Consider the following 23,546-nt stretch of genomic DNA (forward strand, 5'->3'; position numbering starts at 1 on the left):
ACACATCATGCACCTGTCACAAAAACGGAAGTGTTATATGAATATTATAATATGAACTATTGATCATGCAATCAAAATGGTACGGAAAATCTTGTACGACACACACTAACTGCATGTCCTTGACCATAAACTCAATTAACTTTATTTGTAATCAGTTGTCTATCTATCTATCTATCTCTATCTCTATCTCTATCTCTCTCTCTCTCTCTCTCTCTCTCTCTCTCTCTCTCTCTCTCTCTCTCTCTCTCTCTCTCCAGTTCAACAAATAGATTTACGCATAGCCAAAAAATACCAACATTACACAAACAGCCTACCACCAGTATTATGAGTATTATTATACTGCCATTTGAGTCCATCAGTGAAAAGAACCTGTTCAAGTGAATGATTCGCGAATCAGACGTCACGTAGATGCGTGACGTAGAATGCGTGCAGTGTTCAGCGGTCTAAAGAACATGGCGACTGACGAGGATTCGGAAGATTATTTTGTTAGAGAAATAGAAAAAAATGACGGGTCTATTTTAAGAATATATCAATGCAGCAAAGGGGACGTGGGCTGTGTAGTATGGGACGCTGCTATTGTCCTGTCAAAATACCTCGAAACGGAACAATTTTGCAGTACTCAGTCTGGTGTTAGTACGTGGTTCTCCAAGAATATTATTGAACTGGGTGCAGGAACAGGACTAGTTGGTCTCGTGGCTTCAACTCTGGGGTGAGTTATGAATGCTGTGTACCATATACACATATTAATTAAATAGATTAGATGTGATTGTTGCCATTTAAACAACTGATGACAATTAATTTATTATATTCGGAAAGTTATAGGATTTTAATTTATTGTTCTTTGTTTTGATAATAAATATTATGAACAAATATTGTTCAATTAAAAGTGTTTTGGCTGGATTTCAACCTGAGTAATGTGCATTGTGCACCCATAGGGCAAATGTCACAGTGACAGATCTAGAAGACCTGCAGCCTCTCCTAAAGCTGAACATTGAGAAAAATCAGCAACTCATCCGTACAGGCTCAATCACAGCCAAGGTACTGAAATGGTTTGTACTGCATTTCATCCTAAACCACAGGATCTTTTTGGGAGGGGTGTGTTTTCATCTTTAGCCATGAAACCTATTTATTCATTACATTCAAGGTTTACTAAATAAAAGTTTACATCAAAATAAATTAACACACTTGTTTTTTTTTCACACGTTTTCTTTCAAATAAAGTGAGTTGCCCATGACCATATTGCACACAAATACATTAAAATGTCATCATTTATTCATTATTTTTCATTCCAAACATTTATGATTTTTCTTATATTATACAGTATATTCTATTCTTATATGAAAATATTTTGAAAAAGGTCTGTTTTTTTGTCCTTACAATGAAAGGTTTTCATTTCATGAAAATGACTAATGAAACTTATGAAATATTTTCCCTTTAAAAGGGGTGGAAATGTTGAAGATTTTCTACCTTATCATCATTATATTCTGATGGCTGATTGTATCTACTATGAGCAGGTACTATAACAATGAATATTACACAATATATAATTATATATATATATATATATATATTTTTTTTTTAGAACTTTTGTTACACATACAGCAATAGGCTTGATCTTATTCACAGCAGCGCCATCTTTGATTTTTAACTGGAATGAAAGTGAGACTGTGAGGGATAGACATGCATTTCTTCTTTGGGTTGTACTGTTTATATGTACTTTAATGTGGTTTTTGGTTGTTCTGCTGACAAAGCACTGCAAAAATATCTTTCCAAGTAATTTCAGGAGACAAACTCCAGACAACACGAGCTGTGAAAAATTATAAGTGATAAAAATCTAGGAGTTTTATACAGCTTTTTAGAGCGGATGCCATTGAAAACACGGTGAGTCTATCCCTCACAGCCTCGCTTTCATACCTCTTATGGCACTGCTCTGAATAAGGTCTATAGTTAGCTCTACATTCCAGAATTGTTAACAGTACTATGTTTAATACCCATTGTGTTTTATATTCCACAGTCTGTGGAGCCACTAGTGGAGACTCTGAAACTCTTGGCTGGACCAGAGACGTGCATCATCTGTTGCTATGAGCAGCGCACTGTTGGTGTCAATCCTGAAATAGAGAAGAGATTCTTTGAGGTGAGAGAAATAAACTGTAACACCCACCACAGATTTACCAAAAATCCTTTGTCAAACACTGATATTGCTATGCCAATGCAGCTTATAGCTTGTTTTAGGATTCATCATTGTGGAGTAGTTCGATTGTATTTTACAATTAGTAGTTATTTCATCTATTAACTCCTACTCATTTCTACTCACTCATTAGGCTAGATGGCATTAGTGGTTTTAATAGGAGTTAGTATACATATTCAGGGGCGTGAAAAGATCGGTTGTGTTTATGATTATATGTAGTGGGCGAGTCTGGGCCAAAATGCCCAGGCCGATTTTTAGTCCCAGTCCAGCCCTGCTTGTACCTGGAATAGTCTGGCAACAACAAAACAGGAGAAACAGTATGGATGCATTTTTTAATTCCACTGCACTGCTTTTCCGTTATTTTCTATGTAAACGTGCATTAGACAGACCTTGCGTTTCCCCCCCCCCCCCATTCGGGGCAATTCACTCAACGTGTCTTTGCGTCTAAAAACTGGAGACACAGACAGTGGAAAACGCTCGGTGTGGAGATGCGTTTTTTAAAAGTTAAACTTCTTTTACCTTAACTTTAGTGCTGGGTTTTTAGAATGATGTTTCCTGTGGGCGGGATGTTTCCTAACAGCCTGTTACACTGTGACCTCACAATGTACAAAAGATGCGAACAAGTCATTTTGAGACACCGTTTATGAAAATTTGTGGAGAATAAAAAAAAAGGAGTAGTTGGATTTTTACCATTGTAGGAGGTATGTGTACACACACTGCTGACGCATTTGTTTTGCATAATAGGTTCCTTTTAAATGCATGAATAAAAAGCCTGTTAAATTTCTTGTCAGGCTAAATCTGCTATTGTCGTATTCCTCATCTAACACACTGTTTCATAGCTACTTCTGCAAGAGTTCCAGTCAGAGGAGATCCCACCTGAGAAACAAGACCCAGAGTTCAACAGTCCTGACATTCGTATTCTCCACCTGCGACGAAGAGTCGACTGAATGCCTTTTACGAGGATGGGCTGTTTATGTTTGTGTTTTAATAGACTGCAATGTTTGTCACTGTAACTATTATGTGCATGTTATGTGGTCTGGGAATTTGCCTTAATATGAGCCCAAGTGTGTTTTCAGACAAACAAGTTTAAGCAAATGGTTCTGCATGTGCATTGTGCACTATGTTAAACTGACAATAAATCTCAAGTGTGCTTTTTTTTTTTTTTACACCAATTCAAAGAATGTGAAACTGAGTGTGATCTGTAAATAGGCTAATCACTGTCTAAACTTCACCAAACCATTTCTGTCAATACTAAATCATTTAAAATTCTTTAGACAATGCTCAGTTTCAGTGTCATTAATCATCTGATTGTGATGTTTCAGCATTATTATTTTATTTTACAGTTTTGTCCAGTGTCATTCTGGGCCACTTAATGCATTGAGACAGTGGAGATGTTTAGTGGTATGTTTAATAATTTCTTAAGACTTAAAGAGCTACATCTAAAGCAGAAAACACTGAATTTTCAACAAATACGGATGTTTATAGATTTAAATTTAAAGTATGTATTATTTAGTTATAGATTCATATTAATGTTTTTACTTTTCAAAGTCACAATTAATTACAGACGCAGATGTTTTATTTTGTCTTATAGGGGGAAACATTTTGATGTTGTTAAATATATAAAATATAAATTATGAGTTTAAAATGAAAATTTAAGGGATTTATTTTATTGTGATGGTAAAGTAGTTTGGCAAAGTGAATATATGTTACAAAACCCCGGAGATTCATCAGCTTGTTACTTTCATTTGCAAGAATTTTAAAAGAAACTTAAAATAGGAAAAGATTAATATATAACTGCAAGTGTCTTTGGGATAAAATGCTATTAGGATTTTTAGAATGCTTTACTCTACCAAATACTAATAATGATTGTTCAAAGGATTCTACATCAGACCACCTGATCTTAACTGTTATTCCCTCTTCTACACCAAAGATGAACTAAATAAACTATGATTTTATTTAAAATAATGCATGGACTGGATTTAGTGGTTTATGGGCTCACATAAAGTCTCTGGTGGGAACATGATCAAATCTTTGAGTTTATTAGTTCTTTATTTTACAAACAACATAACTTGTTTTCCCATCATTTGTGTCCGGAGTTAAGGCTATATGTGGAATTCACTGTTTGGAAAATTTACTGGTGGGAGGGAAACACTTTTACAAATTCCAAGAGATTTATTGGGAAAACAAAATTGAGGGAAATTTGAGCTGTGGAAAATTGTTTGAGATGATCTATGTATTTTTTAAATTTTATTTTATTTTTTACAGTGGATGCCATTGAGAACAAAGTAAGTCTATCCTTGGTCAGAGGGTTCAGGGTTTTCTATTGCATTTGTGTCCACCACGCTTGTTCATACAAAAATGCAGTTATTTTAGTCACAATGCTTGTCAAGTCAGTGATAGACAGAAATCAAAAGTTCTTCAGATGATGTGCCTACTGCCCCTTTCATTGGGCCTTTAATTTGACCTATTCTGGACACAGATTTGCGGAAACACCAGACTCCACTTAATCTGCAGTTCATAATGATTCAGAATAATCCAGAATTATTTTTGCCAGACCTCAATTAAAAAGAATACAGGTGCATAAACTGATCAGCATAAAATACTATACACAGTTAAAAAATCCAGTCAAATCAAGTCAAAATGTAGCACATTTAAAAGAAACAGAGTTGCACCAGAGTGCTGTACAATAAAACATTGAGCACATAAAAAGAAAGCATAAAAAAACATGCAGCATACAAAATATAAACAAAATACAGTAAAAAGTCTAATCTAATCAAAAGCCAGAGTTCAAAGATGTAAGAGCCGATTTAAAACTGGCTAATGAATGAGCAGACCTCACATTTAAGGACAGACTGTTCCAAAGTTTAGGTGCTGCAGAAGAGAAGGCACGACCACCCTTAGTTTTACAGCGAAAATGTGGGACAGTTAAGAGAAGCTGATTACCAGATCTAAGTGTTCTTTGGGGAGAGTAAGAAATCAGAAGGTCACAAATGTATTTTGGTGCAACGCCAGATAAAGCCTTTTACACAAATACAGCAATTTTATAATCAATTCTGAACTTTCCAGGAAGCCAATGTAAAGTCGCTAAAATGGGAGAAATGTGTTCTTTTTTGTGCCGGTAAGATGTCTCACTGCATCATTTTGGACAATTTGCAGGTGAGAGATCGCAGTTTGAGACAGGGAATTACAGTAGTCCAGACGTGATGTTATGAGAGCATGTATTATAGTCTCCAAATCTTTCGGAGAAAGATGTTTTAATTTCGCAACCGATTTCAGATGATAGAAATTGCCCTTTACAACTGTACTGATTTGTTAAAAAAAAAATATAGTTACGAATCAAATGTAACCCCAAGATTCCTTACATGAAGTTGAACACTGGCAGCAATAGAATCTAAATTAAAAAGAAATCAAAATTTTGCTTTCATTTAATTGCAAAAAATGATTAGTCATCCTACATTTGATCTCCTCAAAACAATTACAGAGCACGTCCAAAGGATAAAAACTGTCAGTTTTAGAGGGTAAAAACTGTTTATTGTCAGCCAAGCAATGGTAGGAAATCCTATATTTCTTAAAAATGGCACCCAAATAACAGCAAATAAAAAAGTTGAAAGAGAAGAGGGCCTAGAATTGACCCTTGGGGCGCACCACATAATAGGGGAACCGAGGAATAAGAAAACTTCCCAATGCTCACTGAGAAAGTTCTGTCTTTGAGGTATAATAGGCCAACCAATGCAAGACGACACCCTGCATATTAAACATAGGTTTAAAGTGTCAGGATACCTGGCAATAGAGAAACACACGGCAATTGTGCTGGAAGTTTTGCTTACAGATGCTTTCTTTAGTGGTTTTCGAAATCTCTTTAAATACCCAAATGGAACAAAAGAACTGTAAACATTTAGCACCTGAATATTTATGAAGCTTTTGTTGGACCTACTCTGATGCTCAAAGGGTCACACCTGGTTTCGGGGATGAAAAGCAATGAGATTTGTGACATATGCATGACTGACTGAGGGAGTGGGGAGACGGCAGCTCTGATTGGGGGGAAGAGATAAGAATGGCCAGATTGAATCGTGTTCTCTCTTTTTTGAGATTTTACATTTGTACTGCTTGTATTACAAGTGAACTTATAGGTATACTGATAGTTTACTAGTCAAATACTTGTAGCACATTTTTTAGCTTATGAAAGTACACTTTGAAGTATACTCTCAGTAAACTACTAGGTTTGGTAGTTTTATACTGCAAGTATACCTGAAAGTTTTCATTAAGTGAACTTAACATCATACTTAGTTTCCTATTTATGTATTATTAAGTATACTACTATGTTCCTATGTAGGTATTACTTTAACTAGAAATATACCTTTAACTGTATTTTAACACTTTCCCCACCTGCATTTATTTGATTTTATTTTATTTACAGTTGCCAGCCAGTGTCAGAATTTGTTATCATTTTCAGAAAACTTTCATGGCCCCCAGAATATTTCAGAATATTTTGTTGTATGAATATTTGAACATACAATAAATCAAAGGAAAGAACAGAACCTCTGTTTTTACACAAACAAACAAACAAAAGTATTGTTTTCTAGCTTCATGCATATTTTTTTTTATCAACACTTGAGTAGTTTAAGTTCCTTTAAACATTTTGAACAAAAAGCTGATTGTGTTTTTGTCAAATACTACAGATTCAGAACAATTATCAAAATGCAGATGGAGAAGATAGAGTCCATCAATACCCCCAAAGCTTCAGTCATTACCTCTTTATGGGTTTAACATTTTATTCCCCCTACCGTACAGTGAAAAAAAATCCATCAGGAAGCATTGTGTCATAAATGATGGAAAAATCTGTCAATGTGGGGATGGGAAAGAGTAAAGTAGATTGGAAGTAAACCAGTGGACTAGCCAACACAAAAATTAATATACTCAGAATTAGGAGTATATGCCACAAATATACCTGTGCGACATGTGACTGTTGTGGTCCAGGGTCACATATCTGTTTTCTTTATAAATAAAACAATGTAAGTTTCTAAGACAGAATGAAAAACTATGTGTAAATGCTACTCAATCAAACACAACTACAAGCATGCTTGGAATAATTCATTATAATTTTAGGCATATCTCTATCAAAGGATTAAGTACACTATAGGCAAAAATACTTTTCTGTCTGTTTAAGTCAAGTATACTTGTGTAATTTTAAGTATATTTCTGAGAGGTCCATAAAAAGTAGACTGAAATTATGCTTTCTTATTTTGTAATTTAAAAGTATACTAGTAGCACATTTGAATAAACTTTTTAAGGGAAGTCTCAGGTGAGAACTTGAGTGAGATTTGTGAAGAGATCAGAGTTTCTGTATTTTCATGATCTTATATATCATTTTAACTCGTTGATAAGTCAGATTACGTTTCTTTATTAATTCAATATTATAAAAAAAAAACGTTATTTTGGCAACTATCTTAAAAAGACATTTGAAGTTCAAACTGCTTTCTGTGTTCATTTGCATATTCAAATTATTTTTAGAGTTAAGGCTATATTTGGTGGAACTGTTACGAAACTGCACAGGTGGGATGAATTGGGAAGTCTTTTTCAGTTTACGCAATAGTGTCCCTGAGCAATATAAAACCTACACACTGCTCTACACCCTTCCTGAAAACATCATTCACTCTGAGCACGGAAACCCAGAGCCAAGGGCAGAACAAAGAGAATCGGTCAAACCTAGAGAAAACTCAACTGCTCAAAAACTTCTCAATTAGACTGCTCAATTAGGTAAGTTGTTATCCTTAAATTTATATCTTCAAAAATGAGTTTAATCACTAATTAAATTTGAAGGTCTCTTAAAAGCTATCAAGATGTGTCTTCCAAAGGGACAAGATTTCTCTCCCAAACAGGTCTAACAAGCCTAGAGTCTCTTATAGGTCTTTGGAAACAAAACATAGTACAGTATATGTTGTGTCATCTTACCAGTAACAGAGGCCAGATGTGACACTTTTATCTGTTTTTCTTTATATTTTTTCCTAAAAACCTGACTTTTACAGCTGTAAAAATGCCACCACCTCGTGTGAACAGAATACCCAGGGATGAACAGCCCAAAATAGACAGAACGGGCACTCTTGACAACCCTTTGAAATTCTTGGATCAGGACTACCAGGAGTTGAAGAAGAGCTGCTTCAAAAATAACAGGAGATATGTTGATGAGAAGTTCCCTTCAGACAGCAGCTCCATTGACCCAAAGAAGAAACTTGGATTGGATATGGAACAAATCAAATGGTTGAGACCATCAGTAAGTCCTGTATTGACTTTCCATCTTCAGACCTTCAGAAACTTGCAAGAAGAGTATGTAACCAGAATTGTTTGAACAGATCTAAACGAACTTGTTGAATATTACCTGTCATCATCAAATGTTGCAATGTCTCTTAGGGCTTATTAGAACAGGTTTATCTGTAGCATTTCCCAACATATTTTTTTTATTTACAATTGTGGCAAGACATCCTAAAGGCACAATATGTAAGATTTTTGGATTAAAATATCCAAAACAACTAAAACAATATTATTTATTTTGTTGACGTGGACTTGCATGATCGCAAATGTTCCAAGCAATGTTTAAATCCAGAGAAATCAGGTATTTTAACCAGCGTAACGGCCCGTGTCAATTAAGTAATATATCCACGGTACCAGTAGGACATATTTGTGTTTGGATACTTTTATTTACAGAAAACTAATAATTGTTATATAGTTCAACACGGTTGATCTTATTGCTTGAATCTCTTGTTTTCTTGATTTATCGCGAGTAACATGTTTGTACCATGCCTCAGAGACAATGTAATTTATTCGAGTGGCTAACATGGCATAACCAGAAAGCGCTTGTAGTAACAGTACAGCATTTTCTCCACTGTACAATATATTTTAAAATGAAGTGCATGCCATTTAGCAACACAAGTCACCCAGCTTTTAATAATATGATATTCTGATATCGATCTAAGCTACTGCAATGTGCAACAAGTGTCTCATACCAGCCACCGAGTGAATGCACAGAGTAACGTTAACATAACTTTCAACACACTCAAAAATATATTTTAGTTTTATAAGTAATTTTAGTAATTTTAAGATGACAACTCCCATGATTCCACGTTCAGTCACGGCATCATCAAGCTACGCCTTTGTTATTGTTTTGATAAAGGAACCTCTAGAGGCGTACTGTGCCTTTAAGTGTCTTGAAAGCAGATTCAAAATACATTATATGAGTCTAAATGTCTACTGGTGTTCCCAAATCCTTAGGGCAAATTTCATTGTATAATGTATTAATTTAATGAATCTCTCTCTTTAGAGAATAGTGGAAGACCCTCAACTCATTGTAAAGGGGGTTTCCAGGTTTGACTATTCCCAAGGATCTTATTTAGGTATGTTTATATCTGTGTTTATTTACATACTCCAGTAGGTGTTGGTTTTGAATGATACTGTATCAGTAAATAGCATCACTTCATATGGACGAGAATGCCTTTTGTTAACTCAATGAAAGATCAATTTTTGCTAATGTTTTTGCTTTTACCTTAGGGAACTGCTGGTTTCTTGCTTCAGTTGGAGCTTTAACCTTTCAGGAGGATGTCATGGACCAGGTCATGCCAGTTGACCAGTCATTTGGTGAAGATTATGCAGGGATATTTCGCTTTAGTGTGAGTTCTTTGATCTTCTTCAAAATAACTTAAATACATTTTATGAAATCAAATGATCAGTCCTTAAGCCTTCTGCTTTATTCATATAGTTCTGGAGGTTTGGGAAATGGATTGACGTTGTCATTGATGACAAACTGCCGACAATCAATGGCGAGCTCATTTTTGTTCATTCAAAAACATCTAATGAGTTTTGGCCTGCCTTGCTGGAGAAAGCTTATGCCAAGTAGGTTTATTCTTAAAATGATTCTTCTTTCATAGTATAAAAGCATGTTTGTTTATTGAACATAAAAATATTAGGTTACACTTGATTTTAAAGTATGTGTACTTACAGTGTACTTACTCAAGACAGCACTGATAATACAAGGTAACTACATGGGTAAAGGTTAAGTTTAGGGGTAGGTTCAGGGTTAGTACCTAGTAGTAACCCAGTTACTGTAATTGCTAGTATGTACATGGGAAACAAGACTGTTATTTAACCATAATTACAAGAGATTTTGGCCTTTTTTATGTTTTGTATGTACCTTGGTTCTGAAGTTTCCTTACATATGGAAGTATTGGACATTGTCACAATGATAACAGTTCAAACCTGGTCCTGGAGGGCCACTGTCCTGCAGAGTTTAGCTTCAGCTCGCCTCAACACACCTGTCTGGAAGTTTCTAGTATGCCTAGTAAGACCTTAATTATCTGGTGTGTTTAATTGGGGTTGGATCTGAACTCTGCAGGACAGTGTTCCTACAGGAGCAGGATTGGACCCCCCTGGTCTATTTTAATCATCAACAATTTGAGTAATCCCATAGAATCAATCATTAAAGGTTTGTTGTTCCACTGTATTGAAATGTAGAATGACTTTTACAGGGTGTGCGGCTCCTATGCTGACATGCACGCTGGTCTAGTATCTGAGGCGCTGTTGGACTTCACTGGTGGCATCCACATGCACTTTGAAACAGCACAAACTTCCATTGATTTGTGGAGCCTGATGAATCGTGCAGCAAAAGCAAAGGCTCTGATGGCCTGTGGCACCTTTCTGGGGGTAAGCGGTGTCCTCATTCCTTTCATTACACTGACAGATTATCACCATGTCCATCTAAAATACTGTCACTGAAGTATTTTTGGTAACACTTTAGAATACGGTTCCTTCGTTAATGAATAACTACACAAGAACCAATGAGTAACACAATATTAACAATCTAGTAACTATTATTAAGTAACAAGAAACTCTGATTAACGAACTAATAAGTAATAGCGCACAGATGAAAGTGGTAGTTCACTATTAACTAATCAATAACTACTATTTTTTTATGCTTCCCAGAGAACTACTGAAAAAGTTTATTAACAATCTAGTAACTACTATTAACTAAAAAGAAACTCTGATTAACCAATTAGGAAGTAATAGTGCACAGATGAAAGTGGTACTTCAATAACTACTATATTCTTTTATGCTTCCCAGAGAACTACTGAAAATTTTCATAATTCATACAAAACTAATCAATAACCAATGCAGAATAAATGACTAGCACTACATTAACATTTGAACTGCTACCGTAAATGAATACACAAGGTTGTTTAAATTATTAATATGTAAGCTGTTAATAATTGGCCTATGCTGTCTATTTATCAACTGAATAATTTTAAAGAAATTGATTTTTAAATGCAGTTGTCGGGACTCGGGACCTTACTTGTCCTGTGGCCAATTTTCTGGCATTCCTTTGGACTGGCATTGAATCACTAGAGTCACGGTGACGACTGGAACATATTGAGTCATCAGCCATCCAAGTACCATATAGATTGAATTTATTATTTAACTTACCTCACAAAAAATGTTGTTTTTATGTATGTATATATATATTTATGTATATATGTATATATATGTATATATATATATATATATATATATATATATATGTGTGTGTGTGTGTGTGTGTGTGTGTGTGTGTCTTGTGAGTGAGAAGATTCTACACTTTATTGGCTTTTCATTAGTAACTACTGTAAGAATCATGGGAACAAACTAGTAATGACTCAAGTGTTACTACATAGTTCTATGGGAATTACTAATTATTTGGATCCGTATTCTAAAGTGAAGATCATGGTAACTAACTATTAATGACTCAAGTGTTACTATACTTCTAAAGAAATTTTACTAAAGTATACTAAAGTTCACAAAAAATCTCAAACGCTTGAAATTACTTTTGTGTTTGGTTGCACAAATCATGACTAGATCATGTAGTAACACTTGAGTCATCACTAGTTAGTTCCCATGATCTTCACTTTAGAATATGGATCCAAATAATTAGTAATTCCCATAGAAGTATGAAGTATGACTTTCATCTGTGCATTATTACTTCCTAATTTGTTAATCAGAGTTTCTTTTTAGTTAATAGTAGTTACTAGATTGTTAATAAACTTTTTCAGTAGTTCTCTGGGAAGCATTAAAAAATTGTAGTTATTGATTAGTTAATAGTGAACTACCACTTTCATCTGTGCGCTATTACTTACTAGTTCGTTAATCAGAGTTTCTTGTTAGTTAATAATAGTTACTAGATTGTTAATATTGTGTTACTCATTGGTTCTTGTGTAGTTATTCATTAACGAAGGAACCGTATTCTAAAGTGTTACCGTATTTTGCATTAAAGATTTCAATGTTCAATTAAATACAAATTACTACAGTGAACATTTTTAAAATGTAAGATGTAGGAAAAAATGTAGAGCATTAGCTGTACATAAAACAACCTGTTCCTATTTCCTGATACATATTTCACTGGGCAGCATTATTGATTCAATATACGTATTTTTTTCATACCATGTCAGAAAACATCTGCAAACACAGTATTACCCAATGGCATTGTTCAAGGCCATGCATATACAGTGACGGGGGTTTACAAGGTAAGTGCACAGAATCAAATGTCAGATTACACTGCCATCAGATTAGACAGACAGACAGACAAATAGATAGATAGATAGATAGATAGATAGATAGATAGATAGATAGATAGATAGATAGATAGATAGACAGACAGACCAACAGACATACATCCTGCTGTCTAGCAACTTTCTGAATTTGTTCTCCATAGGAGCATCACTTTTTAGCTATGTTAGATCTTCAGGAGCGCTTGATAATTACAGACGGGTGTGTTGGATCAGGGTTAGATCTGAACTCTCCAGGTTTGATCTATACTATAGGAACAGGATTGGGCACCCCTGAACTACAACAATACTTGCTTTGTTCTCATATTAAACATTTTTTGTTATTGTCTACACCAGTATTTATTTACTAATTGCATTCAGCTGTATTCAGCATGAGCTCCACACTTTGATATGACCTTTGTTCAGCTTACATTCATTCCTGTGTATCTCTTACGTCAAGCCTGTGATTTTGCAAGAGAAGTTCCTTGAAATAATGTTTTGTACTTTATGTAACTCAAAGCATTGTGTTTAGTCACTTCAGTCCTGAGGTAAATAGGTTATTTCACAATATCCCTGGTGCTGGCATATTCTGTTTAAACTGTGGTGGCGAAATCCCACAGAAGAAGCAAGTAGCCCACACTAAGGTTTTAAAGACTTTTATTACAAGCATTTTGCGTTAAAAGTGTCATGTCATGTTGTATTCTACAGGTAACATGCCAAGAAAAACCAGTTCAGCTGGTGAGAGTGTTGAACCCTTGGGGAAAAGGCGAGTGGACCGGTGACTGGAGTGACAAGTAAGAGTCATATGAAATTATAGGTTCACTAATCAAAACACCGATCAAGCGTCATTCTTTGTTTGAACCACTAGATGACTCATGACTATTATATTAAAAAAAATTCTTAGAGGACAAGTTCAGTATTTTACACTTAAAGCCCTGTTTTAAGATCGTTTCTGATGAAATAGAACGGTTAAGATTGAAATTTGGACAAATGCTGCTGTCCCGAGAATTTTCGGTTTCTGTGTTAGCACCCCCCACCTCCACAATGGTTTCATAAGGGCACTAGAAGAATCATTCATAAAATGCATTAAACTTTAGTTTACAAAGACGTGAAACTCACCGAGTGGTCTGGGGGGTTCACTGATATGCTCACACAAAAATCGCTGCAAAAGATTCTTTCCAACAGGTTTTATCATAGTTTTTGTCCAACTCAATTGACTTGTGTTGGGTGTTCTGTGAGGTACGTTATTACTCCGCCGACGGAAACTGAAATGGGGTTGTTTGTATTCTTTCTGTAGTCTTCCAGTCGCGGTATCGTAGGCTACGCTATCCAAACATTGGCAAAGGTGCATTATCCAACTGGGCTGGAGTGTCTATTATTCAAGCTCTCAACGGAAGAATGTCCAGTTGTGAGGCGTTTGGAAAAATGGGTCCACAGTTTTACAACGAATGGTAAAACACCTGTTTGAAGACAATGACTTACAGTCATAAATCCAACTGTACATTGTTCATCTAGGTGTCAGGTATGTGACAGTAGTGAAATACATATCAATATTTGCATATGATTTAACAGTTTATTGTCATAAATATCAAAAATCTTAAAGGTGTGCATCATACATGAGACCTGGGTGAACAATGTACAGTTGGTTTTATGACTGTAAGTCATTGTCTTCAAATGCTATTGAAGTTGGAAACGTTTATGCCAATGTCGCATGTAATTTTGAGACGGTCCCTAAAATGCGAATATCGAACGTCCAACATCAAACCAAACATTTTTATTCATACAAATAAATCATGAGAACATGAACTTCATCACTGCATTTGCAGGAATTGTAAAAATGTTTTCTTATTAACTCATGAAGTAGCCTAACGCAATATTTTTACTCTAATAGCTCTTTCCCCACACATATGAACTGTGATCATGCACAACGAAAAAACATGCAAGAATTAAATCCCCCTCCCTGTAAGTTTTACAGCTGCTGCTGTTAAAGTAATAACATTAACGTTACATCGCGATGCTGAGCTACAGTGAAATAATAGAAAAGACAGATGCATTATCTGTGTTAGTCAATTATCCTCATTTGCGTGAACTGGACGTGCGAATGAGGCAAATGCGCGTCTACAGCGCCACGCTAAACGAATCATTCGCGCTGCAGGACCTCTAGACGCGCGGAAACACGTCTTTAGTAAAAGTAAAAGTTTTTCTTTTGCGTTTTTGGCGTACAACGACAATGAAACACTACGCGTCACCTATAGACTGAACATGTAACACGCATGCGCATGACGTCACAGTTTTTAATAATGTGTGTTTTTGTACTTTACATGGAGACGATAACATTTTCGTTTTCAAAAACTTGCACAGGCCCCCGAAACACCATTGTCGTGTACAAAAACCCACAAAATGTTTTCTGTTTTTAATTTAAAAGGGTGTATTGTAAATGCCCCCTCAGTCCTTGAATATACCATTACAGTCTTGTTAAGGAATATTCACACTAACATAGATTAAATCGCTGGAGGTTGTCAAGCCCTGTTGGTTTGCCATTTGCATTATTTACATAACGATCACTGTCATTCATTTTGCCGGAATCGAATGAATGAGCTTCTGTTGCCTTTAGTCACTCTTTTGTAATAGAATATCCCTTCAAAAACAAAAGCCAGTTCTTTAGTGACATCATCTTATGGAAAATTACATATATGTTTTTTTATTACTATTAAATTAATAATTAAATATTTTCTTTTTACTACTTTTAAAAAGAGTTGATGAATTCTTATGTTTTGTGCTATGGTCACTTTAAAACATCCCAGCCTGTTAAAATGAGGGAAATCAGTTTGATAATATATAAAAAGATGGTTGAACAATATTAAAATGGACTTTAATCTTATTTAATTCTGTGCCCTTGAAAATTCAACTATACCCTTTTAGAAAAATATTTGTTAATTACAAAAGAAGCCTATTCAATTCAAAAGGTACAGTATATTTGTTTTTTTCCTCTTTATTTGCTGCTGTTATGTTTCTCAGGTAGCATAGCCCCATGCAATATTTTATTATATGCTTTTGCATAACTTTAGGTCATCGTTATGGTACAAAGTGAGTGAGGAGCAATCCAGGTGTCGTTCTTTGGCCAATGACGGAGAGTTCTGGTGAGCATTAACTGTAGTTTCAGATATGATCTCTTGATGCATTAATGAATCAAATGTTTTCAGTAACTCATATTTTACTGCAGGATGTCAATGGAGGACTTCACCAAAAACTTTGAAGACATTGATATCTGCTGCCTCAGTCCAGATTTTCTGGACAGTTCCTCTGAATGCAGATGGACTTCCACATGTTACAAAGACAGCTGGGTTGATGGGACTACAGCTGGTGGCTGCCTCAAAAATAAAGGTAGCACATAAATACATAATGAGAGAGAGAGGGGCATGTGAGCATTTCATACAATTACATACTAACATGCATGAATAGAAATATTAGATACAGCATGCAACATGCTTTTTGGGTGTCTATGCATAATATTGGCCATATGGTTTGTGTGTGTGTGTGTGTGTGTGTGTGTGTGTGTGTGTGTGTGTGTGTGTGTGTGTGTATGTGTGTATGTGTGTGTGTGTGTGTGTGTGTGTTCCTACTGCATGTACCTCAAATGTCTGATTCAATGGATGTCTTGTAGACTCTTTCTGGACGAACCCTCAGTTTCGTGTGAGGATTGAGGAGCTTGATAAGGAATGTAGTGGTCAGTGCCCTGAAAACATACTGGTGTCCCTCATGCAGGACCATGAGAAGAGAAACAGAAGGGAAGTTTCTAACTATGCCATTGGCTTCAGTGTTTTTGCGGTCAGTATTAACAAATAACTCTATTGGAGTCACAGAAAATACAGTAATTTTGGTTTCCACGTATTAATGGTGTGCTATTCTATTTTCTACTTCAACAGATTCCACCAGAGGCAAGTAAAAAATATAATTCAAGCTCAAAAGTGTAAAACTTTGCTTTTACAATGCATACATTACATGGAATTCACAAAATAAACTGGTTGCTTGAATACAAGTTTATATTTAATTCTCCTTTAGATGAAAGATGTGAAGCTCCCGGACAAGTTCTTCTACCGCAAACGCCCTATTGAAAGTAGTGGGAACTTTGTCAAGGCAAGACATGTGATGAAATTCTTCAAGCTTGAACCAGGAGAGTATCTCATTGTACCGGCCACTTTCAATCCTAAAGAGTGTGCAAAATTCATATTGTCCATCATCTCAAAGAGTGAATCCCATAGGAGAAATAAGAAACCTTAGGTGACATGTATGAAATGACCTATCAGTGAAACTCCAGATAAATGAAAAGTCACGACTGCAGTGCTGACCGTTTCATATATCAGTGCTATCAGATTCTTGTTGTTTACAAGCATTAATGTTTCTCTTAATTGTTATTTAATGTAATATATGAATTTGTGATCAATTTTATATATATTTTGAAGGGGTAAGTCCTTGAATATCAGAAGAATAACTAAAACCTTATGTTAAAGGTGCTCTAAGCGATGTTGGGTGACGTCACTTCTTGTTGACGTTCGAAGTATTGTCAAACAAAACGGAGGCTAGCTCAACCCTCCCTCCTCCTCATCCCGTCCCCTCCCCCCTGTGAGTTTGCTTGATCATTTACAATAGAGATTGAGCGCTAGCTGCTAGAAACCTACATGTTGTATTCACCAAGGTTAGCGCTGACTGCATAATTCTAGCTAATTATAGGCTATTCTTGTGTTGGTAAGGCGAACATGAACGTCCATTTAAAAAAAAAAAAAAATGGATTTACCCACCTATCCAGCAAAAACAGAGTCACCTGAATGTTGGATTGGAAGCCCTTCTGCCGGCGGAGTTCTTGCCACCTTTCGAAGGCTTTTCCGATGTAAATTCGGGACTTTGCCCGTTCCTTCTCCTTTTCCCTCTTCTTTGCTATTTGTTCATCAGAACGTCTTCTCTTTGGTCGTGTGTCGATTCAAGAGAATATACTTCTCTTGAGTGTGCGAATGAGTGTCAATATGAATCAATATGTTTGCAAAACTCATATTTGTCCATCTTCTCAAAGAGTGAATTCCATATGAGAAATAAGAAACCTGAGATAACATATGTAGGGCGTATGAAATCTAAAAAAAATAAAAAAAATGATGTCCGCAACACTGCTTTAAATTCCCATATTTAATATAAAGGCAACGTTTCAACAGGTCTTCTTCAGGCAAAAGCTTCTTCCCTGAAGAAGACCCTGCAGGGTCGAAACGTTGCCTTTATATTAAATATGGGAGTTTAAAGCAGTGTTGCGGACATTAATTTTTTTTCACTTTAGTAAGTTCCTTTTGTCCTGCACCTGCCAGGTGGGATGTGCACACAATTACTTTTATAAATATGTATGAAATGACCTATCAGTGCAACTCCAGATAAAAGAAAAGTCACGCCTGCGGTGCTGACAGTTTCATATATCAGTGCTATATTCCCTGGGGATTTTTGTTGTTTACAAGCATTAATGTTTCTCTTAAACTATTGTTATGTAATGTAATATCTGAATTTGTGAGCTGTGAAATTAATGTTATTAGTCACATTTATTGTGGTATATGTGTAAGGATTTTGATTTTCTGTCATGTTGTAACGTTGTGTATGTATATATAATCATATAGGCTGAAGTGTCACAAAAGATCCAATACTAAAAAAATAAACAATGTTTTTCAAATAATTATTTCCACATATATTATTTCAAATGTCATATTCAATTTTAATATTTGCTATGCTATAAGACTGAAAACTGCTCCAAATCATTAAAACTAGTTATTTATTGGATAGTGTTTTGCTCCATTTAGTTTCTGGAGGAATAAGTGAAGTGCCCCTGTAAGTATTGAACTAACACTGCAGCTGCGGGGTTCTTACAGTAGAGGGCAGTAGTTTACTAAAACAATGGACAACAAACACAGGTGGAAATGTGAGAGCATTTACTGAGACCCGCCTCCGTCAGCTGAGAAGTATCGCTGTGTACACCTGTAACATGAGTCTCCTCTGACGGTTGATCTGGTATGAGTCGGATCCGGGTGAGCGTCTCTGGATTTGTAACTAAATCATCACTAAATCATAGTGTTGCCGGGCGTCAGAGATTGACAGGTTATCGTCCTCGCCGTTGCCCCTGTTGATGCCATAACTAGTGACTATTACAGTATTTATAATGGCAAAACGCTCGTCTTTCCATTAACGGCATTCAAAAGTAGCCCTCTATTTCAAATTAATTTGTTTTCACGAATCACGCCTTATCTTCACTTCAAGTAGCCTAGCCTATTTATTATGTGAAACTAGGTTATGTTTGGAGAGCATGAACTTGACATATTTACGATGACAAAACGTCTTTGGGTTTATTGTTGTAGGCTAGCTCTCCACTTTTGATCACCTCATATGGATCTTAATAGGCCTACCAGGTGTAACTGAGGTCTAAGAGAGCCAATAGAGTTTGAATAACCTTTATTTATAAAATGTATTATTAAATTATTAGAATTAAATTATTAATATTCAAATCAAATCAAAGTTTATTTATAAAGCACCTTAAAAACACACTGTGTACCAAAGTGCTGTAAAATTTCAAACGAATTAGATAAAACACAATAAAATACAAGAAAGAATACAATGTAAAAATGAAGAAGTAATAAAATACTACAGATATAAAATCATAGTCTAGCGGTCAGCAAAGGCTTCATCAAACAAATATGTCTTAAGCTGAGATTTAAACATGGTTACAGTAGTAGAGGATCTGATGAACATTGGTAACCCATTCCAAGTAGCGACTGAGAAAGCACGATCTCCTTTAGTTTTTAGACGTGACCGAGGAATTTCAAGGAGCAGCTGATTTTGTGATCTCAGGGATCTCTGTGAGCAACTCAACTCAGCAACATAATTTCAGAAACATATTTTGGTGCCAGTCCTTGCAAAGCTTTAAAAGTATATAAAAGTACCTTGTACTTTATTCTAAAATGAACTTTTTTTTGTGTTTGTCAGCAACCTTGCTGCTGCATTTTGTACCCGCTGAAGACGTTACAGAGAAGACTTATACCCAGATAATGAACATTACAGTTATCAAGACGCGAAGAAATAAAAGCATGAATTACTATCTCCAGGTCACTGAATGATAGGATAGATTTAAGTTTAGCGATATTTCGCAATTGAAAGAAACTATTCTTCACCACCGAATTTAGCTGTCTATCAAATTTAATTCTGTGTCAAAGATAAAACCCAGATTCTTAACCTGTGTCTTCAAATTAGATGACAGAGGTCCTAGTTTTCCAGCTATATTATTTGCACTGTTATTAGGGCCAAATATATTACACCATTGTCCCTCTAGCAGTTAAAACCAAAATTGCATTTTGCAGAAGAACATCGTTTTCTTTGTGCTTTGGCTCTGTGCGGAATGCGGCTGAATATGGCTCTTTCTCATAACTAAATAAAGTAGACAGGGATAGATGCAGGTCGGAGCAATTATTGAATTGTTACAACAGAAACTAACCCCTAACCCTATCCAAACACAGACAGACAGCTTCCGCAACCAATAATAAAGATAGAGAGATTTCTCCACGCTTCTACCTTTTGGCACGTCCATTACTCCAACCTGCAGATACTCACACTCATTAAACTTTAACAACTAGACCTGTTATTACGGCTCTGTGGAATAGTTGATTCTGATTGGTCAATAGCGCCATCCGTTATTCCCAGAGAACAACTGCTCAAAACAGACGCAGACTTATCCGGGTTACTGAGGTCAGCAGCTCTAGGATAGCTTTTTTCTTCATGGAAGTTTTGCATTTAGTGAGCTAATAAAGTATTAAAACTCAAATCAATGCAGTTTCAAAGGTCTTTGACGGGCTGTGCACGATCGCAGCTGAGGAGGAGAGTCTTATCTCGCGAAACGATAGGTCACTTAAAAAAAAAAAAAAAAAAAAAAAATATATATATATATATATATATGTACTTTTTAACTACAATTGTTCGGATTGAGCTGATCTGCAACGCGCCGGGAACTACGTTATCACGTTGAAAGGTCAGGCTCGATGTCGCCAGCGCCAGCGAAAGTACCGCCCCACTATTTACAAAGCGACCAATACAATTTGAACTATCATATATACCATAGACATCATATAGATAGACGCCCTATTGACCGCTACTGCCTACTGGCATGGACGAGCCTTGGGGCCGCCATCTTAGATCGGTCACCCGCTCTCCTCAGTGTAATCTGTTTAACAGGTGCAATGACCTGTCAGCGCTGTGTTAAACATACCTCACTGCATACCAAACTGATTTTCACACGGGTTTTTTTCTGCAAAGGTCATACAGGTAGCTATGATACAGGACACATGGTTCGGCATATTTTAATATTCATAGTGGGCTTAACAGTAATAGAATATTCTGATATATGATATGAAGTGGCCATACTCCCCTTGATAAAATGGGACATTTTGACTATCAATCTGATTGAAAATGAAAAACCTAATGTTGTGTCTTCAAAAACAAAACGGCGACAGATGTATTTTTCTGTATTTAGCCAGGGACAGGCAACCAAAAACGGGGACGTCTGGTCACCCTATGATATGTGATGTAGGCTATGATAACGTAATGTATTTTACAAATCACACACTATAAATATGATAGAGAAGCAGAAAGAGAAGTAAAGTCCGATATTTTGTGCATTGGGAGTAAAGTCCGATATTTTAAAAAGTTGAATAAACAATACATGATTATTTTATATTAGAGTCTACTTAAAGCATTTTATATTTGTGTCTCTCTCTCTCTCTCTCACACACACACACACACACACACACACACACACACACACACACACACACACACACACACACACACACACACACACACACACACACACACACACACACACTGTACTACCGCGTTCTTTTGCAGCCATCTCCTCCCAGCCCTTGACATTTAGCAGCCCACCTCCCGAGTCCCAACACACACACACACACACACACACGAAATAGTGAAGCTATCACCAAAACACTGATAATACTCTGTGCCACTTGTGTAAAATTCGCAGGCCAATGTTATACCAGTAATATTTGTTTTATTTCTACAATAGCCTTATTGTGTCAGTTGTAATCTAAGTCAGTGTTATGGAATGTGACTTATCATGTCTCAATTCATAGCCGGATGAACACCGGCCGGTGCAGTAAACATAGCCTAGCTAGCTGGCCACGATTTCAGTACAGTAATATCGAAGATCCTTGCTTCTTCTTAACTCTCTGGTAATATTTTATTCACAAAATACAACCAATGGTACGGTAATGTTACATTTTATTTGTGAAAAGTAATCCCCCTGGCCCTATTTGCGATGGTCCGCCGATTAGAACATGAAAATGCTCCACAGTGCTCTGGCATCTTAACTGCTGCCACGCAACGAAACTAGGAATACGACCGGTTTGAGATGGCGGCCGTATTTCTTAGTGCTCAGCGGCCAATAGGGCATCTAGTCTCCATATAAAATCTATGCTTCGCACGGTTGAGTGGGGCGGTACTTCCGCTGGCGCCGGCGACATCGAGCCTGACCTGTCAACGTGATGACGTAGTTCCCGGCGCGTTGCAGATCAGCTCAATCCGAACAATTGTAGTTAAAAAGTATATATATATATATATATATATATATATTTTTTTTTTTTTTTTTTTTTTTTGAAAATGACCTACCGTTTCGCGAGATAAGACTCTCCTCCTCAGCTGCGATCGTGCACAGCCCGTCAAAGACCTTTGAAACTGCATTGATTTGGACTTTATTCCAAGAATAAAGTCCATTATTCGAAGAAAAATCCAGAAATGTTTTCCTCAAAAAACCTAATTTCTCTTCCACTGAGGAAAGAAAGACATGGATATCTTGGATGGCATTGGGGTGAGTAAATTATTAGGAAATTTTCATTTTGAGATGAACTAATCCTTTAAGTAAAGGGTGATTTACATGCAACCGGTTGTTCTCAGAATAACCCCCTTCAGGCTGATTAAGGTGTTATGCTCCGCTTTGCATCGGGGTCCTCATCACCCTGTCGGTGGTTATTCTCAAAGAACAACTGGATGTGCATTATCCCTTTCTTAAGATGGAGAGGATTTCAAGCTGAATAGTTAAAGACATTAGCTATATCCATTAATAGACACAATATTTCCTTGAAAAGAAATGCCATCACAGCGCTACGACAGCCATAATGAAATTACCCTTCACAGTAGATAATATTTCACAATATTACAGTTTTTTCCTGTATATTTGATCAAATAAATGCAGGCTTAATGAGCATAAGAGACTTTTCAAAAACATTGAAAATGGTAATGCTTACACACACGCACACGCACACGATTGGAACAACTTGAGGGTGAGTAAATGATGACAGAATTTTAACTTTGGGTGAACTATCCCTTTAATGCGCAACATAGGCTAACACATTGAGGATAAGTACCCAATGAATCAGAATTTTAGTTGACTTATTAAAAAATATATATCAAAACTAGTAAAGGTTTATGTGTTTTCCTGGACTTGTAGCTCTAATTGAATAAAACTGTTTTAAGTGGTTCTTCTAAAAGTTTAAATATTCTATTGTATTGCTTGTAGAATTATTTTTTGTATTACAATTTTTTTAAGTTGTGGTTCTCTCTGTTCAGTCTGACATCAGTGTGATGTTCCACATTAAAGTAATTCGGGCAAAGTTTCAGTTATATGACTATAGAATTGATTCATTGTTCTTTTAGAATGAAATGATCATGTCAGAAAAAGCTAAATGGATAAGGGCTGTACTTGCCTG

The 23,546-nt window shown here is 36.0% G+C and overlaps 2 protein-coding genes across 4 annotated transcripts; both read left to right on the plus strand.

Moving 5' to 3' along the window:
• The first annotated feature begins 392 nt into the window (after positions 1–392).
• Positions 393–4,150, plus strand: vcpkmt (valosin containing protein lysine (K) methyltransferase). Of its 2 annotated transcripts, none has more exons than XM_077238480.1 (5): positions 393–709; positions 936–1,049; positions 1,442–1,514; positions 2,015–2,134; positions 2,980–4,150. In XM_077238480.1, the coding sequence occupies exons 1-5, from the start codon at positions 423–425 to the stop codon at positions 3,010–3,012; spliced, it is 627 nt and encodes a 208-aa protein (XP_077094595.1). In that variant the 5' UTR covers positions 393–422; the 3' UTR covers positions 3,013–4,150. The 2 variants fall into 2 exon arrangements, with proteins under 2 accessions (XP_077094595.1, XP_077094594.1); XM_077238479.1 differs by having other exon boundaries at positions 395–709; positions 3,028–4,150.
• Positions 4,151–7,779: 3,629 nt separating this feature from the next.
• LOC143746581 (calpain-1 catalytic subunit-like) lies at positions 7,780–18,457 on the plus strand. Of its 2 annotated transcripts, none has more exons than XM_077238491.1 (12): positions 7,780–7,945; positions 8,215–8,459; positions 9,504–9,576; positions 9,731–9,849; positions 9,939–10,072; positions 10,705–10,879; positions 12,655–12,729; positions 13,459–13,544; positions 15,819–15,890; positions 15,974–16,134; positions 16,415–16,582; positions 16,813–18,457. In XM_077238491.1, exons 2-12 carry the CDS (start codon positions 8,223–8,225, stop codon positions 16,863–16,865), a joined length of 1,353 nt encoding a protein of 450 aa, XP_077094606.1. In that variant the 5' UTR covers positions 7,780–7,945; positions 8,215–8,222; the 3' UTR covers positions 16,866–18,457. The 2 variants fall into 2 exon arrangements, with proteins under 2 accessions (XP_077094606.1, XP_077094607.1); XM_077238492.1 differs by lacking the exon at positions 16,813–18,457 and adding an exon at positions 16,677–16,784 and having other exon boundaries at positions 7,794–7,945; positions 16,415–16,578.
• Positions 18,458–23,546: the final 5,089 nt, after the last annotated feature.

Source organism: Siphateles boraxobius, unplaced genomic scaffold (genome assembly GCF_051911475.1).
Source record: "Siphateles boraxobius isolate OS27281-9 unplaced genomic scaffold, OSU_SipBor_1 22, whole genome shotgun sequence".
Classification (NCBI taxonomy): domain Eukaryota; kingdom Metazoa; phylum Chordata; class Actinopteri; order Cypriniformes; family Leuciscidae; genus Siphateles; species Siphateles boraxobius.